Source organism: Gymnoscopelus braueri, assembly GCF_963280865.1.
Source record: "Gymnoscopelus braueri genome assembly, chromosome: 7".
NCBI classification, from domain to species: Eukaryota; Metazoa; Chordata; class Actinopteri; order Myctophiformes; family Myctophidae; genus Gymnoscopelus; species Gymnoscopelus braueri.
This window is the reverse complement of record NC_137608.1, coordinates 19,551,207-19,574,963: the sequence shown is the minus strand read 5'-3', so window position 1 is coordinate 19,574,963 and position 23,757 is coordinate 19,551,207. Positions and strand designations below refer to the sequence as shown.

Here is a 23,757-nt window from a genome sequence, read left to right as displayed (position 1 = left end):
CATTGATGAAACGTGAATGAGGTGTGATCATAAAAATCATAAAAAATGGTATGATACAAATGTACATGTTCGGAAATATGTGGGAAGGTATTATGCTAAACATGAAGGGGGTTCGCAACTCACTTTAAAAGCTCCAATTTTATTCACAGCACAGCAGCAATATACAACGTTTCGACCTTGCGGTCTTTTCCAATATAAGGTATTATGCTGACACGACTTCTACTAACACCGCCATATGGTCACTCCGACATAGAATGCACAATGCACATCATAGGCGCGCTGAAAGGCCACTGCAGGCAGAAAAATGTCCTGTACACACCTGATAAAATATGAAATGTATAATAGCTTTCATATTCCCGTTATTAGTCCTAGACCAAATCAGAAGCCTAAGTATTCAATCCATCATGTATCGTATAATGTGACAGAATATTACTGACATAACTCGTGCCTTTCAGCATTGGGAGCAGGAGCATGCACGCATTCGTGCACAGATAAAAAAGTAATATTGCCCGGATTAGACACATTTTGACCTATCCAGCCTGTGACTTCAAATTTGTTTGACAAACCTTGACATGAATAATGGCTTTGTTACACCTGAAAGCCTCAAGCTTCAGCAATAGCTTTTGAAAATCGTAAGTTAGCTATGTAACCAATGGGCAGCAGTGGCTCACAAGGTCTTGGAAGGTTCACATTTCGATTCTCCTCCTGGCTGCATGTCAAAGTGTACTCGAACAAGACATTGCATGGTTTAGTCTGCCATAGGTGTGTGTGTGTGTGTGTGAATGGATGTGAAATACAGTGTAAAGCGCTTTGGATAAATGCACTACATAGATGCAGTCCATTTACGTAACAACTCCAAGTTCCCTGGATTTAAGGAACATTATAATATGCTGGAACATAAGCATTGACAGCCTGGCTTTTAAGCGTAACAGGATTGTTATAAAACGATTTGTAATGCAAGAATAGGCATAAAATAACCAGTTCAACAAAGCTGGTCACCGAAGATTGCTCTTGAGTGGGTACTAAATGTGAATTGAATTGCAGAGTGGACTTCTTGAGCCTTGTTTACCCTCGTTCCAATATGTATGAGATGGGTTCCTGCATCTTGTCTGTGCAAAATTGTGTAATTAAATACATTGTAGAATAAGGCTCTAGGTAGGAGCCAGGCTTTTATAATGAATACACAAAATGGAGTATGGAGAATTAGGGCTGTTCATAGTGAAGTGTAAGGGTAAGTGTAGATAGCCATGGACTGAATCTCATTGTGTTAAGCCTTTTTCTTTGTACTACAGCACATGCTGTAGTACAAAGAAATGATGAAAAAAAATGATGAAATGAATGAGAGTGTACAAATGGGTCCATTTCAAGGGCGCCGATACTGTGTGTGCCTCGGGGCTAAAGCACCCAGGGGCAATGACGAGCACCCATCACAAACTCATCACAAAAAAAGAAAATAAAAATCACACCCTGTGTGAAGTGGGCGGTGTCTTGCTAGCTAATCACAATACTGAATCAACCAATCAACCAATCATGTACAAAAAATAAATACATTTATTGAAACACTCTTTATGATGGACAAAACCATAACTTGAAAAAAACCAATTTATGTTTTTTTTCAAGTTATGGTTTCTTATATAGGGCTATGCACATGTGTCATGTGACACTGGCCAATCACAGTCCTGAATAGACTGTGATTGGCCAATCACGGTGCAGGATAATTGTACAAATTATCCTGCCAATCACAGCGCAGGATAATTGTACAAATTTCCAAACCTCACTTATAGGGGCGGTTTCACCGCCCAAAAACTCTGATATCTTCACTTCATGGAGTACATTCTCTGTACCAAATTAACTTTTGTAAAGGAGGCCGATGCACACCTCCAGGGTCGGCGACAGGTGCGTAAGTCAAAAAAGTATAAATTATGGAGGAGATCTCTGATGGTTAAGTCAAAGAATGGGACCCGCACACCGTCTGGACCAAATTAACCAAATTAACCGCATTAAAGTAACAAAAAAATAAAAAAAGTAACAAACCCGGAAAATAACCGAAAATGTTCGCGTGCGGACATAAATCGGCGCCCCTGGTCCATTTGGTTCCATTTGTACACTCTCAGAGTTATATAAACACTGAGGATTTTACAGTGTAGATGGGGGTCTAATAGATAAATAAAAACACTGGGGGATCAGGCTTACCGTGACACGGTCCTGGTCTGCATGGTCTCATGGCATCTGGTTTGTCCCCACTGCAATGATCTCCAATCCGGCAAGTGACCAGACGTCTCTCGATCCCATCTCCACAGGATACCGAGCACTACAGAAGAAGCCAAACACAAGCTTAAGCATAATAGTTTAGGTAAATAAATGTCAACAATCTTCTTGGCACGATATAAGCAAACATGTGCCAAATGTACCAAATGGTAAGATCAAAGGTACTGAAAGTTATATTTTTGGGGATAAAACCAAAAGTTGTTTTGTTAAAAATGTTGAAGTTCTATATTGATTGACATCCCGCCCTGAAAATGTAAAGAGCTGCAGAGACCTCTGATACTGAACAAGCACTCTATAGCAATGTGTCCTAGGGCTTTCACGACTAGAGATTTTTACAGGTCGACTAATTTGACCCAGTGGTAGTCGACTAGTCGATTTTTTTTTTTCTTCTTTTTTTTAGGGGGGCCATTGTTGTAATGCCATCCTACTACTATATTACTATTATTATTATCCTCCTGCCCTTATTTTTATGGCATTTTAAGAGAAGCGCTTCTGGCACAGCAGCACAGCACCACAGCAGCGTCTCCAAGGATCCCCATTGCCCAATAATAGGCTTTTATTGGGCATACTTTTGACCCCCTATTGATAAAAAATAAAGTCAGGAGGATAATAATAATAGTAAGATGGGCCATTACTATGGCATTAAAACAAATCAACTATTCGACTAGTACCAACAAGGTCGACTAGTGGTTATACAAGTCGACCAGTCGACTAGTTGGTGAAAGCTCTAATGTGTCCTATGGGAATATAGAGCTATTTAAAACTGTACTATGTAACTCTTTCTTTAGTGAATACAATGTTATTTGTCCAATCTGTAAAGGTAGTATATTAATAAAATATAACTTATACAGTTGGGGTGTCTACAGCGGTGAGGTGTCTCTTCTTTTGAGACATTTATATCCTCTTTCCGGTTTGACACGAATTTTGACCTGAAGGTCAGTAAGCAGGCAGGCTCTATCAGCTCAGTGCTCACTTATTTCAACAACACAAATATCACTTACTGTATCTTTAATGGTAAGCTGATAGCACATAGATACAGTATCTGACAAGATACCAGATTACATTGACTGACTGCTCATTAGAAGCCAGCCTTCTAATCTTGCGACATCAGTTATTTTTGAAAAGTATAAAATAGAGCTCAAAGTTGCGCTCTGTCATTTTCATGCCTGCTTTGCTTGTTCAGGGGAGAAATCAAAATGTGACCTTCAGGCACTACCATCTGTCAACCGATAGTGGTCAGACCCTACCACAAGATCAAACAATTCTCAATGGAAGAGCAGGGAGAGCAAATACAACCACAACAATTGTGTTAGTTGTATTGTATGTGTTAGTTATATTGTATCAAAATACGGCACCATACAGATTGGTCAAAATAACATCTAAAAGTTACGTAGGGCAGCTTTAAGTGGTTAATGTTAACTCATTCACTGCCAATGAGTAAAACCTATTTTTTTTCCGATTACCAATACTGCCAAAAACTTTTTTTTTTTGGAAAAAACATTATTTTTTTTTTGGCCGAGACATCTTCAAAGGCGTATAAAAGCGAACGGGAGGTCGCAATGACATTTTTTCTTCTTTTCGCGGAAGCACAGTGAAACCCTCTGGGACCCTATTCTGTGACTACTTGAAAAATAAGAAAATCGAAAAATCGCAGGCAGTGGATGATTATTATTATTTTTTATTCTGGCAGTGAATGAGTTGTTAATAAGCACGGTACCGAGTGGTTACCATGGTATTTCCACTGTCCAATTCAATGCTTTGCTTTATACACTGAAGGAAAAGACAAGCTTGACTCATTGAAAGGTGGGAAGAAAGGGAGACTGGAACAGCTCGGACAGTTCAGGCCTCTTTTATTAAGGTGCTAGGTACAACAAGTAATGACAAGTCATTACTTGTCATTACTTACAATTACTTAATGACAAGTCATTAAGTAATGACTTGTCATTACTTGTTGTACCTAGCACCTTAACCCATTCAATCCGGGAACGCATCTGTGTCATTTTAGATTTCTTTGGCTATTCAAAAATAGCAGATATACAAGCTCATATAAGCTTGTACTGTAGATCTTTTTTTTTTTTTTTTCGTGAACATTTGCGCAAATCTTTGAATATATATTTTTTAAAGCAAACATTTGTCAAATATTTTGTTCCAGGGGCTCCCAGAAGCACAGATTTGAGTTACAAATGTTTGCTTTTTTCAAAAATAGCCAAAGAAATCTAAAAATGACAGAGATAATCCAGTGTCTTCTCAACAATCATTCAAAGGTGAGTCAGTATAATCATTTATCATCATCAATTGGGCCAAGAGGTAAAAACTTTTGATCCCTATCCGAGTGGATTAGATTTGGATTTGGGGTGTTTAAGATATTATATTTCTTACAGTCTGGATCTCAAAGTGATCCAAGTACTGTTTTTATTTTTGTTTTAAGCAACCCAAAATCCAAAAGGGATATTGGGCCTTGGCGATCAAAACCTTGATCTGTGACTTTGCCATAAAGAAGTGGAAGCAAGCAGCAGCTTGTGGACTTACTAATTGAATGTCTCTTTTGGCTGACTTTTCATTGTCACACTAAACAGCTGTGACTGAATCAATTAATTCATAAATCCGTGTGACTTCATGCAAATGCAGCACACATAAAATGAGGAAAAATTGATAAATTATGCAATCCACATGAACTTGAATCACTCAGAATTGGGGCAATTAGTCCCTTAACTGCACTAATGTCAGTCTGTCTTGTTCCCGTCCACAACGTCCTTGTATCAGATAATCGCGTGTAGAATATTAATATTTTAAAAGCATATTAATAGCTTATGAGAGTGAGAGGGTACAGGCATTTTACATAATAATGAACCCAATTAAAGGAAATAAATAAGAATAACACATTTAAACTTAAAGTTATACAATGCAGAATCCCAAATAACGATTTTTAGCAACCTCTGCTGGTCACTACCGTCACTGCATACAATTTCCGTAATCCTCGATTACCCAGAATTCCATTCGTTTTCACCGGAAGCCGGAAGCGTTTCAAAAAGCGATCTTTTAATTGTTTTATACTATCTACGGATCGTTTCTCTTAGCCAGTGGAGCATTAGTTACCATGAGCTGTGCTTTCTTTTTCTGTTCTTTTTCGATCTTCTAATCCTACATTCTCTTAACATCAGCGTGAGGTTCCTTTTAGTTATTACCGCGATAGTTCCTGGCCAAACAGGAAACCGTTGCGGTAGTTCCTGGGGACGTCGGCCACGACGTCATGACGTTGGCCAGGAACGTCATTTCCCCGGGAAAGTCCCCCCAGTCCACATTCAATAGAAAATATATAAATAAAAGGCTTCCGGGGTGAAATTCATGGAGTGGGTGTTGTGAAACTTTTGCCACTCACAAAAGATATACAATTTAACTTTAGTTTTGTTGAAAACGTTACCTAGTATTACTTTAAGAAGCAAGATAAAGTAAAGTAGTAAGACACAGTGGTGGACAAAGTACTCAACCCCAGAACTTAAGTGAAAGTCTAGATACTCAACTACAAGTGAAAAGTTGCTCTGTCAAATTTGAACTTGAGTTAAAGTTCTGGAGTACATGCTTTTAAAAAATGTTTTAAAAGTATTCAAATTAAGAAGAGCATTTTATTTTTAATACCAAATTATCAATGTGTTAATGTATTGAAACTTCAACATTTTCAAATATAAAAAATATTTCAACAATAGTGAAACTAGCAGATCTACAAGCTCACAATGCATTGCAATGTGACGTGTTGTGAGCTTGTAGATCTGCAATTTTCACTATATTTGAAAAGAGGGCATCAGTGGTTCATTCATAATGTACCTTTTCACTTCTTAGAAATGTAGTGCAGTCAAAAGAACCATATTTATCTTTGAAATGTAGTGAACTATCCAAAAACACAAACACTCAAGTAAAGTACAAACACTTAAAAACACTTAAGTACAGTACTCAAGTAAATGTACTTTGTTACTGTCCACCACTGGTAAACGGGAGAGATTGTGTGGTTACAGCACCTCTGACCAGGCCCCTGTTCTCCACTGTGCAGGACACGGTACTCTGTTACAAGGCCTCCGGCTCTCAGGTTTCTCCCCGCTGCAGTATTTGCTGTGGACAGAGCGGTTGGTGCCGTCGTGGAGGAAATGCACGCAGCGCACGGTCCGGATCTGAAAGCCAAGGCTGCCGCAGGTTTTTGGACAATGCTCCCAATCATCTGCAATCCATCTAGACATGAACAAATAAAACGACACATTACATTGCAATGCAATACAAAACAACATGTTGATTTTAAAAGGCTATGTAGTATTCTCTCCAGAATTCCACTTTACAAAATCATTAACCCATATTAAGACCTGAAGCCGATTCTACAAATGTCTTCTAAATCCCAGCAGTATTCTGAAAAAAATTATGTTTCTATATCAGTGGTGCTCAAACTTTTTCCCGTCAAGGACCCCCAGAATGATATGTATTTGGCCGTGGACCCCCATCTCAAAATATTTTGTTCCAGGGACCCCCCAGAAGCAAAGATTTGAGTTAAAAATGTTTAACTTTAAAATAATATAAATATATTAATTTGCACACATTTTCTCGATTTTTCAAAAATAGCAGATCTACAAGCTCGTAGCGCTGCACTCGGTACCGCGCTATGAGCTTGTAGATCTGCTATTTTTGAATAGCCAAAGTGTAAAATAATGCTTTTTAGCTCAAATCAAGAAGTGACACAGATGCGTTCCAGGTCTTAAAGGGTATATCATAAAGTAACAATTTGCGAGTCATTTCATTTACGTCATGTCTGGCAATAGTTGTTGAGCTACAGTACAATTCTGCCTGGGAAAGTGCATTCGTGGCTGGCTTGAGTCCTTTATACTTCTATTCCACTACATCTCAGTGGCAAATATTGTACTTTTGACTTCACTACAATTATTTGAAAACTTTAGTTATTAGTAATTTAGCAGATTTATAGGATTACTAATTAATAAAAAAATATATATAAGATAAAGGTAAAATAGGGTTTAAGTGCTTAATGATCAACAATTGTAGTCCAAAAACATGATATGTGTATATGATTCTGAAAAAGTCGCAAAAAGTCGCTCTGCATAATGAATTATTTAACTTTTGCTCCTTTAAGTATATTTTGAAGCAAATACTTTTGTACTTTGACTTAGGTAAGATTGTAAATGCAGGACAACGTTTACTTAGCAAAGTATATTTAAAGGTAGGGTAAGTGATATTCTTTGGATTTTTTTTTGTTTGTTAAAAAGGTTAAAGTACTATATTCTGATAGTAATCATTACTACAGAGCGTTTGTTAAGTCACAGGGGTCTCTCCAGCTCTTTAGTAAACAGAATATAAATACATTTTCAGGTAGGTGACAACATTTAAGCCAATCAGGAGAGAGCACTGAAAATGCATTTTCTGTTTAATAAAGAGCTGGAGAAATATGGGAGACTCCTTTTACTGAACAAACACTCTATAGCAATGAGTACTATCAGAATATATGATTGCAAATCACTTACCCTACCTTTGAACTGTGGTATTGCTACTTTTACTTAAGTTCAAAATCAGAGTATTTCTTATAATAAAGCCTATTGCTCTCACATCCCATGTAGACGCACATGTACGAGAAGAGGAGATTGGGAGCAGCTGAGTGAGCTAGTATTTACAGTCAAAAGAAAACGGCTACATTAAGCCTATTGCAACAGCCAGTGGAGATTGGTCAAGAATAATATCCCGTATCTCACAATTACAGGTATAATACATTACTGGCAGCACAATGTTGTACATTTAGTACATTTGCTGACCCAGACAGCAATAATAGATTTTATGTCAGCCATCAGCACCTGCAGTGTTATCTGCCAACTGCCTCTTTACAGTGTCAGAAAACGCCAGCAGGACTTTTTCTTTTTTTCGTTTAACCTTGTTGACAATTATGTTAATCTTAGCAATTATTCTATCATATTTCTTGATTATCGAACAATCAAGCTTTTTAAATGTTTATAAACGAATCGATGTGAAAAAGAAAGTAATAGAAGTTATAATCAACTACATCGATTGGTCTGATTAGCCACTTAGCTCTGTATAATAGTGTCTTCTCGATGCCTAAATTGTAATGTTGATTGAATTAGGAAGGAAGAAGGAAGGATGCTGGTTAGCACAGATTCCTCAACAGTCAAGACAAGCACATTTTCATGATTCCCCAACCAAAGGTGAATTTTGTTAAAATATATACAAAATACATAGAATTGATTAAATCGATTAGTAGTTCAATAAATTGTTCAATTTATTTAATTACATTTGGCCATCGATTCGGCGTCATCCGAGGTTGGATAACGAAGCCAAGATGAATGCTCAATACTGTATGTCCATATGATCTAGTACTTTGCAGACATTTGCGATAATTGTGTTGATAAAATGTAGTATATGTTAACAGTGTATTCACTTCGTATTTCTGAGGACTACGAGTTTGAGAGAGAGAGCATAATAGTCTGAGATCACTATGAAAAAAATGACTGATTATTGATTTCCGTAAAAAAAACAGGGAATCTCTCTATGCCCCTCTTCCAACAAGTATGGGATTGAGAAATGGACAAAACAAAACAAAAAACGGCAAAAATGCAAAATAATAGTTTGTTTTGAAAGAGAAGGGAAAACTTCTTCATGTTTTATAAAGCACCTTGGGGGGCGGCTCGCTGCAATAACCATGCTACTGTGCAGAGACCACAAGCAGATGGGAACCAAAAAATAATAAATAAAACAAATTTCCAGACAATAAATTGCATTAAGCATCCTTGGCTCAACAATCTTAAGGACAATATTCACAATAACAATGCAAACTTTTTAGGATTTAAATGAGGCTGTTGATGCTTCAGTCAGACAACAAAAATACATTGTACTTTTGGACACTACGCATATTGTCATAGAGAAGAAAATGCAATTGAGCCATGCAATAAATGTTAGAAAAATGTCATGCATACACTGTACTCTGAGGATTGTGTATAATCTGTTTACATTACACTGATGAATGTTTGGATGTCATTTGCCATGTTTGTTATTTAGATCGGTTGTGTGTTTTATTATCAACATAAACATACGTAAATTAGATTGAACAATTGAAAGGAATTGTCTTGCCTTCCCATTTAACTTGTATGTGTGTAAACACCTACCATTGCAATAATACAACTACCGTACGGTACCGTCTTATTTATGAATTTAGCAGGCAATTTTGATGAGGTTTCATAAACAAGATAGCTGTACATTTACAGACTACACATCAGTGTAGTAGATTATATTGGCTGTTAAAGAAAGCCACAAAGGGGGAAAAAACACTTGGTGAAGTGGATAGAAAATATAATCAAATTGCTGTGAGAACATTGGCTATCACCTCCAGATATTTATTAATCTGACTGAGAATGAATTTGGGACCCATGCAGGCGTATTGTTCCCTTTGAGACATTCAGTAATAAGTCACACATGGCTTGCACTCACATCTGGCAGCAACAGCAAGCAGCAGAAGTAGCTTTTCCAACGGTAGCTGGGCTACACTGGGTGGCATGGAGCGGCATGAATTGGCTCTGTGCACAGCAGCCATATTAGGCAGACAATTGTTCAAGTCGCTCCGGTCTGAGTCCAAGTCGAGTCCCAAGTCATTTGGTCCCAAGTCCAAGTCGAGTCCCAAGTCGTTTGGTCCCAAGTCCAAGTCGAGTCCCAAGTCATTTGGTCCCAAGTCCAAGTCGAGTCCCAAGTCAATCCAACCCTCAGGTCCGAGTCCCAAGTCGAGTCCCAAGTCATTTGGTCCCAAGTCCAAGTCGAGTCCCAAGTCAATCCAACCCTCCGGTCCGAGTCCAAGTCGAGTCCCAAGTCATTTGGTCCCAAGTCCAAGTCGAGTCCCAAGTCTTTCTGTTGTGGGCAAGTCAATAATGCATTTAACTTGAAGGTTAAGGATGATTGTATTTTAATATATTATAAGAATAGTATAACTATCTGTGAAATATAACCCATTTATTTCACAAAATAATGTGTTGGCAAATTACCAATATTTAGTTACATAGGTCTCAATATGTCACATTCAGCCCTGGACTTCACTGACTGAAGTAGGGGTCACATTAATCACATTAGATTCACAGAATGAATTTTACTCACAAGTTATTTTCATTCAAATGAAATGTGAATGAACTTGCTCTAATATTGACTTTAGTTGATTTTTCAGTCTTTCAAATATAGTATTTCTTAATTATTAAATAATTACAGCTTGTAGATTGGCTATTTTCACGATTTCAAATTGTTTTTAAATAATAATGAAAAAGGAACATACAAGATTTCCACCCGACAGCCATAATATATAGCCAATATATGGTTCTGTATCAGTATATGAGTCCGTTTTAGCAGATTTCATTCTAATTGGCTACTATGCCTGCATATGAATTTCATGAGCCTGGGTAGGTCACCCTGGCTTGACGGAGATATGCCCAGTAGCGCACACTCTGCACAGCAGCAGCAGGTGAAAGCAATTCACTTAAACGAGGGTTGTGTTGCGCACCAAAACACGGACTAAGACTTTATTGCTGTTACCATGGATAAAGTAAATTCGACAGTGGTGAGTGACTTTCATGTTTACAAGTACGTATATCTCGCTGGCTGGTGCTACTGTTGTTGTTGGGGTGGCTGGGGTCATAAACAAAACACTAACGACTAGTTGCATGGGAGGCGTTGTGAGCTTGTAGATCTGCTATTTTCAAATAGCTGATGTATATGTTAGAGTGCTCATGTGGCCCATAGTCGCTTGACTCGCTTCTTTTGGGCTGGTTTTCCTAGACCTGGTTGCTTGTTAGTTGTTTTTCCTCACAACACTGGCACTGATGATAACTAGACGGCAGCCGTCATAGAATCAAAATGACCCCGCTGGGAGTGGTGGTGGCGTTTGTGGTAGAGTGACCATGGGTTTGTATGAAGAGAGATAGCGCATTTGCGGTAGAGTGAGCATCGGTTTATATGAAGAGAGAGAGCACATTTGCGGTAGAGTGAGCATGGGGTTGTATAGAGAGAGATAGCGCATATGCGGTAGAGTGAGCATCGGTTTATATGAAGAGAGAGAGCACATTTGCGGTAGAGTGAGCATGGGGTTGTACAAAGAGAGAGAGGCATTTGCGGTAGAGTGAGCGAGCATGGGTTTGTATAAAGAAAGAGCGCATTTCACACACAGATCATTCATAGGGGAAAAAACTAAACGAGTCATTAGAGTCATCTTGTCTCAAGTCGAGTCGAGTCGGGAGTCATTGGCTAGCAAGTCCAAGTCGAGTCTCAAGTCTCGTTGGTCTTTTACCTTCCAAGTCCGAGTCGAGTCGCAAGTCTTTACCTTCAAAGTCCGAGTCGAGTCGCAAGTCGTCATGACTCGAGTCGAGTCACTATGACTCGAGTCCAATTGTCTGATATTAGGCCTCTTCCTTAACTCCTTCACAGGTGTTACCAATGACACTAATGAAGGCTCTGTTCCATGCTGATATTGTGCATGTTGGCTCACTGGAAACACTTTGTTACACCAGCGGGTCTCAAAGTGTGGTCCAGGTACCCTCATGGTTCCTTGAGGGGGTTCCAAATGGACCCTTACCGGTGTGTAACTCTGAGAGTGTACAAATGGACCCCAAGGACCCCCATAACTCTGAGAGTGTACAAATGGAACCACTGTGCTACATTAAATGGAACACAGCCTTCATCATCATCATCCTATAATTCTACAAAGCTCTGTGTGTGCGTCTGTGCGCCTGTGCCCAAATCTCTTCTGCCCGGTTCTCCTCAGTGGCTGGAGCAATTGATCTGCATTTGCACACAGCCATTGACCATTACCATGTGCACGGAACACCAAAGCCTGTTTTTTGCCTTGCCCAAATGTCAGCTGTTTATTAGCGTGTTTTTGTTCGCTGGCTCCCGGGTTGCCAAATCATGTGCGTGAAACAAGCGCCGGTGTTGCCATATCCGTGAAACAAGCATGGGTGCTCATATCCCCCAACGGATATGGATAATTATAATCTAGGAAGTATAATTGGTAACACCTCTGAAGAAAGTAAGGAAGCAGCCCAATTTATTTCCAATATGGCTGCTGTGCATAGAGCCGAGTGGCAACTTCGTGCATATGAGCAGTGACAAAGTAAAAGCTACTTCCAATAACAGGGTGTTTGCCTATTAGAACCATCAGAGATCAGAGATGGGGCCGGCAGTGGCTCAGGTGTCAGTGTCCTTGAGCAAGACACTGAATCCCTAACTGCTCCAGATGAGCAGGTTGGTGCCTTGCATGGTTCACTGTTACGTCTCGCTCCTCCTCGCCTCCACAATAAAGCCTCCAGACACAATAAAGCACAACCTTGAACCATTTATCAGAGATGGTCACGGAGTGTCTGTTTATCAAATGTTTCATCAGCACAAAAGGTGAACAGAACATACATAATGTATACATAGGAGACGACATGTAACATACTTTGACAATGGGGACTAGTAAAATGATGGACTTCCCTATACTGAACATTATTAAGAAACTTTTAAACTAGCCATTGTAAATGTCAAATTAATCAATATTGAGCAACTGCAACGGCCTATTTCGTCCCCTAGACGTTATAGTTTAATATAATGACTTCCCCAGAGCTGGTTTTGTGATCTTTCATTCCTCAATCCCCTCAAATTAATTATTTGTTATGAAGCACATAAAATGCATCATAGTTATTAAAATGTCAACTGTTTGACTCCTGCCTGCTACATTGCTGTAAGGATTGCCTCTTCTGACATTAATACTTCAAAATCTACTCTGCAATCCTGACAATATATTATACAGGAAACAAATGACAAGCACACCAGCTGCGGTTTGATATGAGTTTAGCACCGTGATGTGGTGGCGGTCATGCAACTTTCCTATATAGATGACATCTTATGAAATGTCATAAGCATACTGTACTTTATTGCAGCTGTGAAAATTATTATTACTATTATCATTATTACAATTATTTTTATATAACAGGTAAATAGGGGGGTTATTGTTTTAATTGACTAATTCAGCACTGATTAAATACATTTATTTTTATTTAGCAAGCTACATGTACCTCTTATATCATCCCTGAAATAAATCGTATTAGCTGTACCACCATTATAATAATACAGTACTAAATCTGCCCACACTGTAGGCACTGTACAGAATTCTCAGAATAATGCCTTGATGCCGAAAGGAAAACAGAAATAAACCAGAACACAAGAAGACAGCTGATTCATCCACTGATTTGCCCGAAATGCCCCCTATACCCGCTTATCTGTCAAAATACCTCCAAAAAGTTAGTGACACCCACAGTCACGAAACTAGAGGGAGCGTAAACAACAATCTGGTACCACCCACCCATAAAACAAACATGGGCAAATTCTCCTTCTACACCACGGCCACCGAGGTATGGAATAGCCTAACCCCATCCCTCAAAAAATGCAGTTCGTTGGGCTCATTCAAAACAGCCCTAAAAACTCATCTTTCTGGAGGCCATAAGAGGAGGTAGTACCAGTTTCCCTGTAGACAGATGACCCCCCTCCCCCCTTTTTTTGTATATACTTTTATTTTATTTTTCATGATGCTTTTTTTGTACATAGTGGTATTTTTTCTCAGTTTTTTATGTTGATTTGAACTGTTTAGTTGCTATTATATATGTCTATGAAATTAATTCAAGGACCCCAACGGAAACAAGACCGCAAGGACTTTTTTGGTCGGACCTTTTAGACAAAAGTATTATAAATGTAACTGTGTTGTTTTACATTCTTTTGCCTAATAAAAATTTCAATCAATCAAAAAACTGCACATAAAGAAAATCCTTGTTTACAGTGGCAAAACACTCCACCACAGAAATGGCTTCAATCATCTGACAAAACATTACTTAGCACACATTTGCCATATCACTCTACCATTTGGACTGCAAAAGCAATTTGGCAGCCATGAAGCACCCACTTATGCTAATTAAAATCAATTAACTTTTCATTTCAGTTGAAGCTTGATTGATTGAATATTTTATTAGACAAAAACGCAAAACAGCACGAGTGCAGTAAAACACTTGGTCTGAAAGGATAACACCAACAACAAGACATGACTCAGTCATGTATACCAGCTTGCTTTCTGTTTTCTCTGATTTGTCTCGCAGAATCTGGCAACGCTGCTAGTGGCTCCCAATTGGCTTAGACCTGTTGCTTATTTCTCTCGCAGAATCTGGCAACACTGCCATAGAGGCGAGAGGCGTGTCTAGTACCATAGCTTGGGAGGACGAGACCGCCCGTTAAGAGTATGGGAAAGTATCCCCATTGGCTTAAAGGAAAGCCAATAGAGCACTGTACAAAGTCCTGACGTCACTGCCAGTAGAGGGCGCTTTTCCGCAGGTTCTTGGCTTTACTTTTTGTGTTGATATCCTCATTGGGGAATCTTAGATCGCTTCATATAAGAACTGTGTTCCAAAAATAAACACACCACCCTGGCGATTTTACTCATATGGATATGAAGCATCGACTGAGGGTGTAAATGTACACACTTACCCAAAGAGTAACACAATATAAACACTAGAAACGAGTCAAACAACCCAAAGACTACATTTCCCATGAACGCGGCTGCTGTAGGGACTGTGATTTCAGACCCGGAAGTAGTAGTTCTTAAGACTTTTAAGGCAGAATTAATTCCATTTTTGCCAGAAACGGGCTGTATCAAATATGAATGAATATCATAAACGATGCAGAGCCACCCCCCTGACAAAAACGCCAGGGTGGTGTGTTTATGTTTGGAACACAGTTCTTATATGACGTGAAGATTCCCAAATGGGGATTTCAACACAAAAAAAAAAGCCACGAACCCGTGAAACAGCGCCCTCTAGTGGCAGCGACGTCAGACTTCGGTGCTCTATTATGAAAAAGTGTCGAGAAAGTGTTGAGAAAGTGTTGACTAGACTCAGTCTCTTCTTAGACCAGAGTGCTTTGCAAGCTGGTAAAAAATCCTTGCGGTCAATTGTTTCCATTGCGGTCCTATAGCTCAAATCTATTCCTGTTCATGTGTATGAAGTGGCTGTTTATAAGCATCAACATTCAGTAATGGATCACGCTATATAAGGTGTTTTCATTATGGTCTACTCTACAAAGGAATCGCTTCACATATTTAAATGGTATGCTGTAAGTGCACACAGGTCACATTTACAGGCCTCTGATAAAGAATACGGACGTTCTTTTCCATTCAGGAGGATAACCCTAAAGCCTGAGTGCAGATCTATTGATTTCAGTTGGTTTCATTAGCTCTGCGTGAGCCAAGCCAGCTGCAGCTTGGGAGAGAGATCAACCATACATTGGACAAGATAAAATATGTCACACCGGACTTGTTAATGAGTATCACATCATGCTTTGAATTGTATTTATGGATTAATTGCAATTACTTTGATGTCTTTTATGTGTATCATCACAAATAATTAATTTGAGGGGGTTGAGGAATGAAAGATTACAAAACCAGCTCTGGGGAAGTTATTATTTTAGACTGTAGCGTCTATTTGATTCATTTATATCTTTGATGGTGAATAATAATATTTATTTAATGATTGGGCAATATATACATTGTTTATGCTACTTAAAGAGGCAAATCATGCTCAGTAAAGCTAAAATGCTAAAACATTGTTCCAATTGTTGCAACCAAAAAAGCTGAAAACACTCTAACTCGTTATTGGTCAGTACTGAAAAATAAAGCACTTGTACTCAGCCTAGTATTATAAGGGGGCCCGGGAGCCCAGGTGTCAGGGTACTCAGGATTTCTAGGAGTGCCCCTGTGTGAAATTGAGGCCAAGACCACTGATCCGTCTAAGACAGGGGTCTTCAAAGTTTTTCAGCCCAAGGACCCCCTGGCTGAGAGAGAGATGAAGCAGGGACCCCCACCCCCCCCCCCCCCACTACATTGCAATTGTGTTGCAGATTCAACTTTTTCATTGATTTTATAGATAGAGTAGCTTCATTGACTATCATCAGTGTTGTGTAAATGTATGTTTTTCTGTTCATTTCAGACATTTAAACACTTAAACCTTCAATACTTAGTAGGCTACTTGATTTGCTCCTTTTCCCCATACACCAAACCTCTTTGCCGAAAATAGCCGATCTACAAGCTCACAACGCCTCGCGTTGCGAGGCGTTGTGAGCTTGTAGATCGGCTATTTTCAGCAAATGTTCCTCAGATTAGAGATGCTAGGGATCAAGCGGTTAATGTAAAAAAAATGTTTTATCCTATCGCAAAGATTTGGTGGACCCCCTATAGTAGCTCTGAGGACCCCCTAGGGCTCCCGGACCCCCTGTTGAAGACCCCTGCTTTTAAGAGAATAAACTTCCCATGCTCACCTTAATTTGCCAAACTGCATAAAAATACGCACCACACACCAAATAACTGCAAACCTTTGTGGGAATCTAACTGATACCTGAGAGTGCAGTAAATCCCATCACTGCCAATAAGCTCGGGCCTTTAACATGTCTGTTAAATTACTGTATATCTAGATTCTAGGACTAAGATTCTAAATGTGCTTGTCTTCGCTATTGATGAGTCTGTACTACTGCATTATGCATTATCCTTCCTTCTTCCTTCCTAATACAGTAACTAGAGTGCAAAGAGAACAATGTAGTGCCTCAGGGAAACTAGGATTCCAGGTAAACAGTGCCTATAGCATCTGTCTAAACAACATACTGTACTATGTAAATATGGGCCTATTTTTTTTAACATTAGTGGTCAATAAATATAAACCAGCATCTATCTATCGAAATGTCACAATAGTGACATTTCATCATTATCACATCTTCATCTGGCAAAGGTAGGGTAAGTGATTTGCAATTATTCAAATAATTGCAAAATGGGTCTATGTTCTGATAGTGCTCGTTACTATAGAGTGTCCTGTCCATATAAGGAGTCTCCATGTCTCTCCAGCTCTTTATAAAACAGAAAATGCATTTTCGTTTCATTTCCAATTTTATCCAATCAGGATAGAGAACTCAATCAGGATACAGATTAAACAAGTGAAATTGGAAGTGATGACACTAAGAAATTAGCAGGCAAAATTAGAACTGGAACACTATAAAAATTGAGCTTAAAAATGGGTACTTTCTCCTGATTGGCTGAGATTTTGACACCTACCAGAAAATGTATTTTCTGTTATTAAAGAGCTAGAGAGACGGGGAGACTCCTGTTACTGAACAAACACTCTATATAGCAATGATTACTATCAGAATATAGTGCTTTAACCTTTAAAAAAAATACTTTTTGTTTTAACCCAAAAATATCACTTACCCTACCTTTAACACCGCGAGAGGTTAATCTCATAATGTACTCACCAGTGCCAATGTTTTATTGTTGTTTTTTGTTTTTTTCACGTCGCCATAGATCTTGTTAAAATCCTTAAGATTGAGCCGTACACGGTCTGTTTACATCGGCGACATCTCCCTGCGTGTACCAGTCCAAACCACGTGTCAAACGGGGCATCCATGTTGTAGTTAGAACGGTTTAGGTTAAACAGTGATCAGCGAGGAGAAAAAACTACAGGAAGAGAATTGAGTTTCAGTGTGCGCTTTAGAATGGGAGCCGGCGTGATCGTCAAAACCGGATCCCAAATAATTCTGTTTCCGGTGGTGTTACAATGAAATGTGCCGTACTAGAAAATTTAAAAAATGTTTTTTTTTTGAAAAAAAGGAAAAAGCACCACAGCCCGTAGGCTACGGGATCGGCGCTTTACCGTTGGATTTAACGGCCCGTAGAACTACGGGCCCGGCGGTCAATGTGTTAAGTTAGTTTTTTATTAGCACATGCCTTCCATACATTCCATAGGGCTGAACCACACACGAACAAATGACATCATCAACCTGCGACGGGCGTTGTCCCCCTTGAGTAAAACTGTTTCTAAAATAAATTAAATATCTACGGTGTTTTTAACTTACATTTTTTTGTTAATGTATTAAGGCATATAATGCTTATTAGCCAGGGATCCTTTTAACTTCAACTGAATGGAGAGCCTGGGATAGCTTTTAAGTTCACTGCCAAATACTTCTCACCTTGAGGCTTAACAAAGGAAAGGAACTTAAAATCCTTTGACTTATAACCTCTCCAAAGAGTACCTGTTTTCAGGGAAGTAATATTGTGGAACGCTGACCATGCCAGGAGGTCTGGGGCTGTGATCTATAATGCTGTTTTGTTTTGCTGCCTGGATATTCTTCAGCAAATTGTCAACACTTCACCCTGACTGGATATTCATATTTTCCATAATAGTACATTCACTGTCCTGCTTCATCTTGTATTTGATGTGTAATCTAGTCAGCCAATCGGTGGGAGAAACCTAGACGGAGATTGTGCAAAATCACCTGCTACGCCTCGCGCACCACGTCTCAGAGCTAAATTAACAAATGTACGCAAGGTGAGGATGAACTGTCACACTCTTGCAGCAGTAATAAGGTAGACATTTATTAATCCCGCAGGGGAAATTCCATTTCAACTTCACCCAGCTGATTGCTGCTCAGATGGTCCCAATGAGTGCTCTGTCTGAAATGTATTAGAACGTAATTTATGTTGAACAGCTCACTTTATTAGGATATAGGCTTAAAATTATTTTATCACTTGATTTGCCTAAAGAAGGAATATGATATTGACTGGTTAAAATGACAGCTGAGGTGCACTCGAAGACTTGCAGCAGGCAGAGGCCTTTTGTGGTATTGCCTTTCCTGTAAGTGCGCTGCACCCGCTGCGTACGTGACATACAGCCTGCCTTTATGACTGATCAGTGAGATCAAAGTGTACCCAAGATTTGATAGATTTAATGCAAACGTGAATCATTAGATTTTCTCATTTATTTAACCCGATGTTATTAATGATTTAATTTACTCGTGTATAATTGCTGATAATATGCAGTATAATTTGCATTTACTGAATTATGCTCAGGTATAAGACACATCTTGGGGGAAATTTAACCCCCCACTAGTATGCCCATATATGGCCATGCTGATAATGTCAGTGCAAGGTGCAAAGTAAGCGTTTTTTGTGTGTGGGTGGCTGTTAAATTTGTTTTAATTTGTTTTAATGCCATAGTAATGCCATAGTAAAGTGCTCAGACCAGACGGGAGGCGAACCGGTTGACCTTCTGATTACCAGACGGCCTCCATATCCACTCCATATCTCCACTCCATATCCACTAAGCTCTTTATTTATCTTGTCAAAAAAATTTTAATTTGTTTTAATGCCATAGTAATGCCATAGTAAAGTGCTCAGACCAGACGGGAGGCAAACCGGTTGACCATCTGATTACCAGACGGCCTCCATATCCACTCCATATCTCCACTCCATATCCACCTCTTTATTTATCTTGTCATATACGAGATTAGATCGGTGGTAACCATCGTTTTCAAGCCCAAGTTCGCTTTTCATTACAAAATCAAAGCCTGGATCTACAACTCAAAAAAGAAAAAGAAAAAAGAAAGCTGTTACCATGAGTAAGACTGTTTGTTGTCATGTTTACTTCCGCACATTTCTGACTCAATGTATACATATACTGTACACACAAAGAATAGTCTAAACCAGAATAAACAGTGCACAGTTGCACACCCCTTCTGTTCAATGCTGTCATTCAGCCTTTAATGAGATCGCTGTGACATTATCTTTCCAGTCTGAAGCAGTCATAAGATGTGACTCAGCTCTATACTTTTATTCTCAATTGTGAAAAGGACATTTTACATAACTGTCCTACTTCATCTTGTATTTGATTACTTGATTACATGTACGTGTATGTCTTAACAATACGTCACATGGTCCACGGATATGGATGAATAGATGAAAAAGATGAATAGATGTTGCTCTCCAGACTCTTGATGATTCTTAGAAAGTTAAAGAAGTCAGTGTGTGTATGTGTTAGGGCATTCACAACTAATGATTTGTGTGAGTCGACTGTTTTGACCAATTAGTCGACGACTAGTCGACTAGTCGAAATTAACATTAAAAAAAAAATTGGGATTGTTTTAATGCCATCCTACTACTATATTACTATTATTATTATCCTCCGGCCCTTATTTTTATGGCGTTTTAAGGGAAGCGCTTCTGGCATAGCAGCACAGCAGCACAGCAGCACAGCAGCGTCTCCAAGGATCCCCATTGCCCAATAATAGGCTTTTATTGGGCATACTTTTGACCCCCTTTTGATAAAAAATTAAGTCAGGAGGATAATAATAATAGTAAGACGGGCCATTACTATGGCATTAAAACAAATAAAAAAAAATTTTTTTTTCAACTATTCGACTAGTACCAACAGAGTCGACTAGTGGTTGTACTAGTCGACTAGTCGACTAGTCGACTAGTTGGTGAAAGCCCTAGTATGTGTGTGTGTGTGCACGTAGGCGTGATTCTTAGAAGTCGGTGTCTGTATGTGGCTTTTTGTGCCTTTTTCAACAGCCACCCACACACAAAAAACGCTTACTTTGCACCTTGCACCGACATTATCAGCATGGCCATATATGGGCATACTAGTGGGGGGTTAAATTTCCCCCAAGATGTGTCTTATACCTGAGCATAATTCAGTAAATGCAAATTATACTGCATATTATCAGCAATTATACACGAGTAAATTAAATCATTAATAACATCGGGTTAAATAAATGAGAAAATCTAATGATTCACGTTTGCATTAAATCTATCAAATCTTGGGTACACTTTGATCTCACTGATCAGTCATAAAGGCAGGCTGTATGTCACGTACGCAGCGGGTGCAGCGCACTTACAGGAAAGGCAATACCACAAAAGGCCTCTGCCTGCTGCAAGTCTTCGAGTGCACCTCAGCTGTCATTTTAACCAGTCAATATCATATTCCTTCTTTAGGCAAATCAAGTGATAAAATAATTTTAAGCCTATATCCTAATAAAGTGAGCTGTTCAACATAAATTACGTTCTAATACATTTCCATATGTTCAACACTGTTTACCAAAGAGCTGGAGAGACAAGGAGACTCCTGTTACTGAACAAACACTCTATGCTTTACTATCAGAATATACTGTTTATACTGTAGCCATTTAACCATTTAAACCATATATATATTTAGTTGACCAGACCAGAGCCTCTGTGCAGTACAAGTACAGTATATTGGATTAAGTCCACAGTGTCATCTAAGAAAAGCCTTGAAACTTAATTTGTCCCAAGAGCAAATTTGACTGATGTCCTTGTGTGGGAGGTACAGAGTCATCAACAACTAATCTACAGCACCTCAAACAGACAACTAGCAGATGATGAAAAATGATCTTGGGAGGAAATAACAAACACAGTTAATTGCGTATGGCTCTGGTCCTGTGTTTCTCAGTGTACAGTGTTCTCAGTGTGTCTCGATGTTCGGCGACGAGTCAAATGGAAGATGGCGTTATGTGTAATCTAGTCAGCCAATCAGTGGGAGAAACCTCGACGGAGATTGTGCCTACTACGCCTCGCGCACCACGACTCAGAGCTAAATTAATAAATGTACGCAGGTGTGGATGAACTGTCAATTTGCCCGCTTGCTGCATGGCTCTTCCCAGGGGGAGAAAGCTGCAGTTGGAGAAGGGATTGTGTACCGATGCAGAGTTGCCATTGTTTTTATTTGTGAATCAATTTCACACTCTTGCAGCAGTAATAAGGTAGACATTTATTAATCCCGCAGGGGAAATTCCATTTCACCTTCACCCAGCTGATTGCTGCTCAGATGGTCCCAATGAGTGCTCTGTGGGGAGCTGTTTAGCTGGGCTAAAGTGACTTGCTCAGGGACACAAGACATGTACAGTATACTGTACTCTACAGTACAGTATACCATAAATTAATAAATGTACGCAGGTGAGGATGAACTGTCAATTTGCCCGCTTGCTGCATGGCTCATGCCAGTGTGCTTGCACCAAAATAGGGAGCAATATGTAAATGTTTGTGAGGCTCTTCCCAGGGGGAGAAAGCTGCAGTTGGAGAAGGGATTGTGTACCGATGCAGATTTGCTATTGTTTTTATTTGTGAATCAATTTCACACTCTTGCAGCAGTAATACGGTAGACATTTATCAATCCCGCAGGGGAAGTTCCGTTTCAACTTCCCCCAGCCGATTGCTGCTCAGACGGTCCCAATGGGCGCGCTGTTTAGCTGGGCTAAAGTGTCTTGCTCAGGGACACAAGACATGGACAGGCCGGGAGACCCGGCGACCACCGGCGAACCGGTGACCTTCTTATATTTTTTTATCTTCTTATATACAAGATTAGATCGGCGGTAACCATTGTTTTCAAGCCCAAGATCGCTGACAGGCTCAATGTATACATACTGTACACACAAAGAATAGTCTAGTATGAACAGTGCACAGTTGCACACCCCTTCTGTTCAATGCTGTCATTCAGCCTTTAATGAGACTGCTGTGACATTATCTTTCCAGTCTGAAGCAGTCATTAAGATGTGACTCAGTTCTATACTTTTATTCTCAATTGTGAAAAGGACATTTTACATAAGTATTGTACTGTAAGTGGAGCCAAAGAAACAAACTCTTGACCCCTCAGATGTCAAGAACTACTTTCCGTTCAATACAAAAACTCTTGGGAATGTTGTTTCTACCCAGCATTATCTTTTCTTTCTCAGAGAATAAATGTTTGCCTATTTCCATTCCATTCTATTATTGACATACCCAGAAATAGGGACGCTAGGATTCATGTGACAAAAAATGTGGTCACAAAAGTGAAGGCTATGGAATGTCTGCATCTGTTTGGGTGCTCTCTTCTCCTCCACAAAAGAAGAGATACCAAAAGTCCCAGCTAAAGAATATTTCTGAGTGCCAATATCAGCTCAGCTGATAATGGAATGTTGGTTATATTGTAGTGATTTATATTAGGCCAGTACCATTACAAATCACTGGACTACAGCCTTGTTTCAATGCAAGACGGATAAATAGCAACCATTACCGTCGGAATTGTAAATTTTTCATCGTGGTCATTGTACCTACAGTACACACAATTGTGCCTTTATTCCTGTAAGAGGGCACCGATTGGACCATGCCAGCTTTTGGCATAGAGAAAACTTTTCCATTTCCCATCTGGATCTCTCCAGACAAGGTGATTCTGACCACTCTGATCTCTCTTTGTTTTTAAAAGTGAAAACAGCCGTATGAAACTCTTTTCTCAGCACTTCCTGAGCAGAGAGAGCAACCTTTTTTGTGAGGGAATAAAATATTCTGATTTTAAAGGAGTAGTTCACCCCCAAAATTACTTATTTCTTATCAATTACACACCCCATGAAGCCTTGAATTACTGAGATTTTTTTTGTTTTTGTCGCATTCCTGAGCCAATAATATGATGACCAGCAGAGACTCCAGTAGAGTCTCAATTGAGTCTCCTACTGACCAGCCACCCGGTCATCAAATTATTGGCTTAGGAATGCAACAAAAACAAAAAAAAATCTCCATGAATTCAAGGCTTCATGGGGTGTGTAATTGATAGAAACATTTATAGAAAAAAAATA

At 39.3% G+C, this 23,757-nt stretch overlaps 1 protein-coding gene across 1 annotated transcript in view; it reads right to left on the bottom strand.

Annotated features, from left to right (window-relative positions):
- adamts3 (ADAM metallopeptidase with thrombospondin type 1 motif, 3) overlaps nt 1–23,757 on the bottom strand; it is a 217,324-nt gene that overhangs the window by 2,100 nt on the left and 191,467 nt on the right. Inside the window, exons 22-23 of the mRNA XM_080432756.1 lie at nt 6,282–6,489; nt 2,194–2,311 (exon numbers count right to left, since the gene is read on the bottom strand). Coding sequence (XP_080288882.1) covers nt 2,194–2,311; nt 6,282–6,489 — 326 coding nt within the window. The remainder of the gene's footprint in view (nt 1–2,193; nt 2,312–6,281; nt 6,490–23,757) is intronic.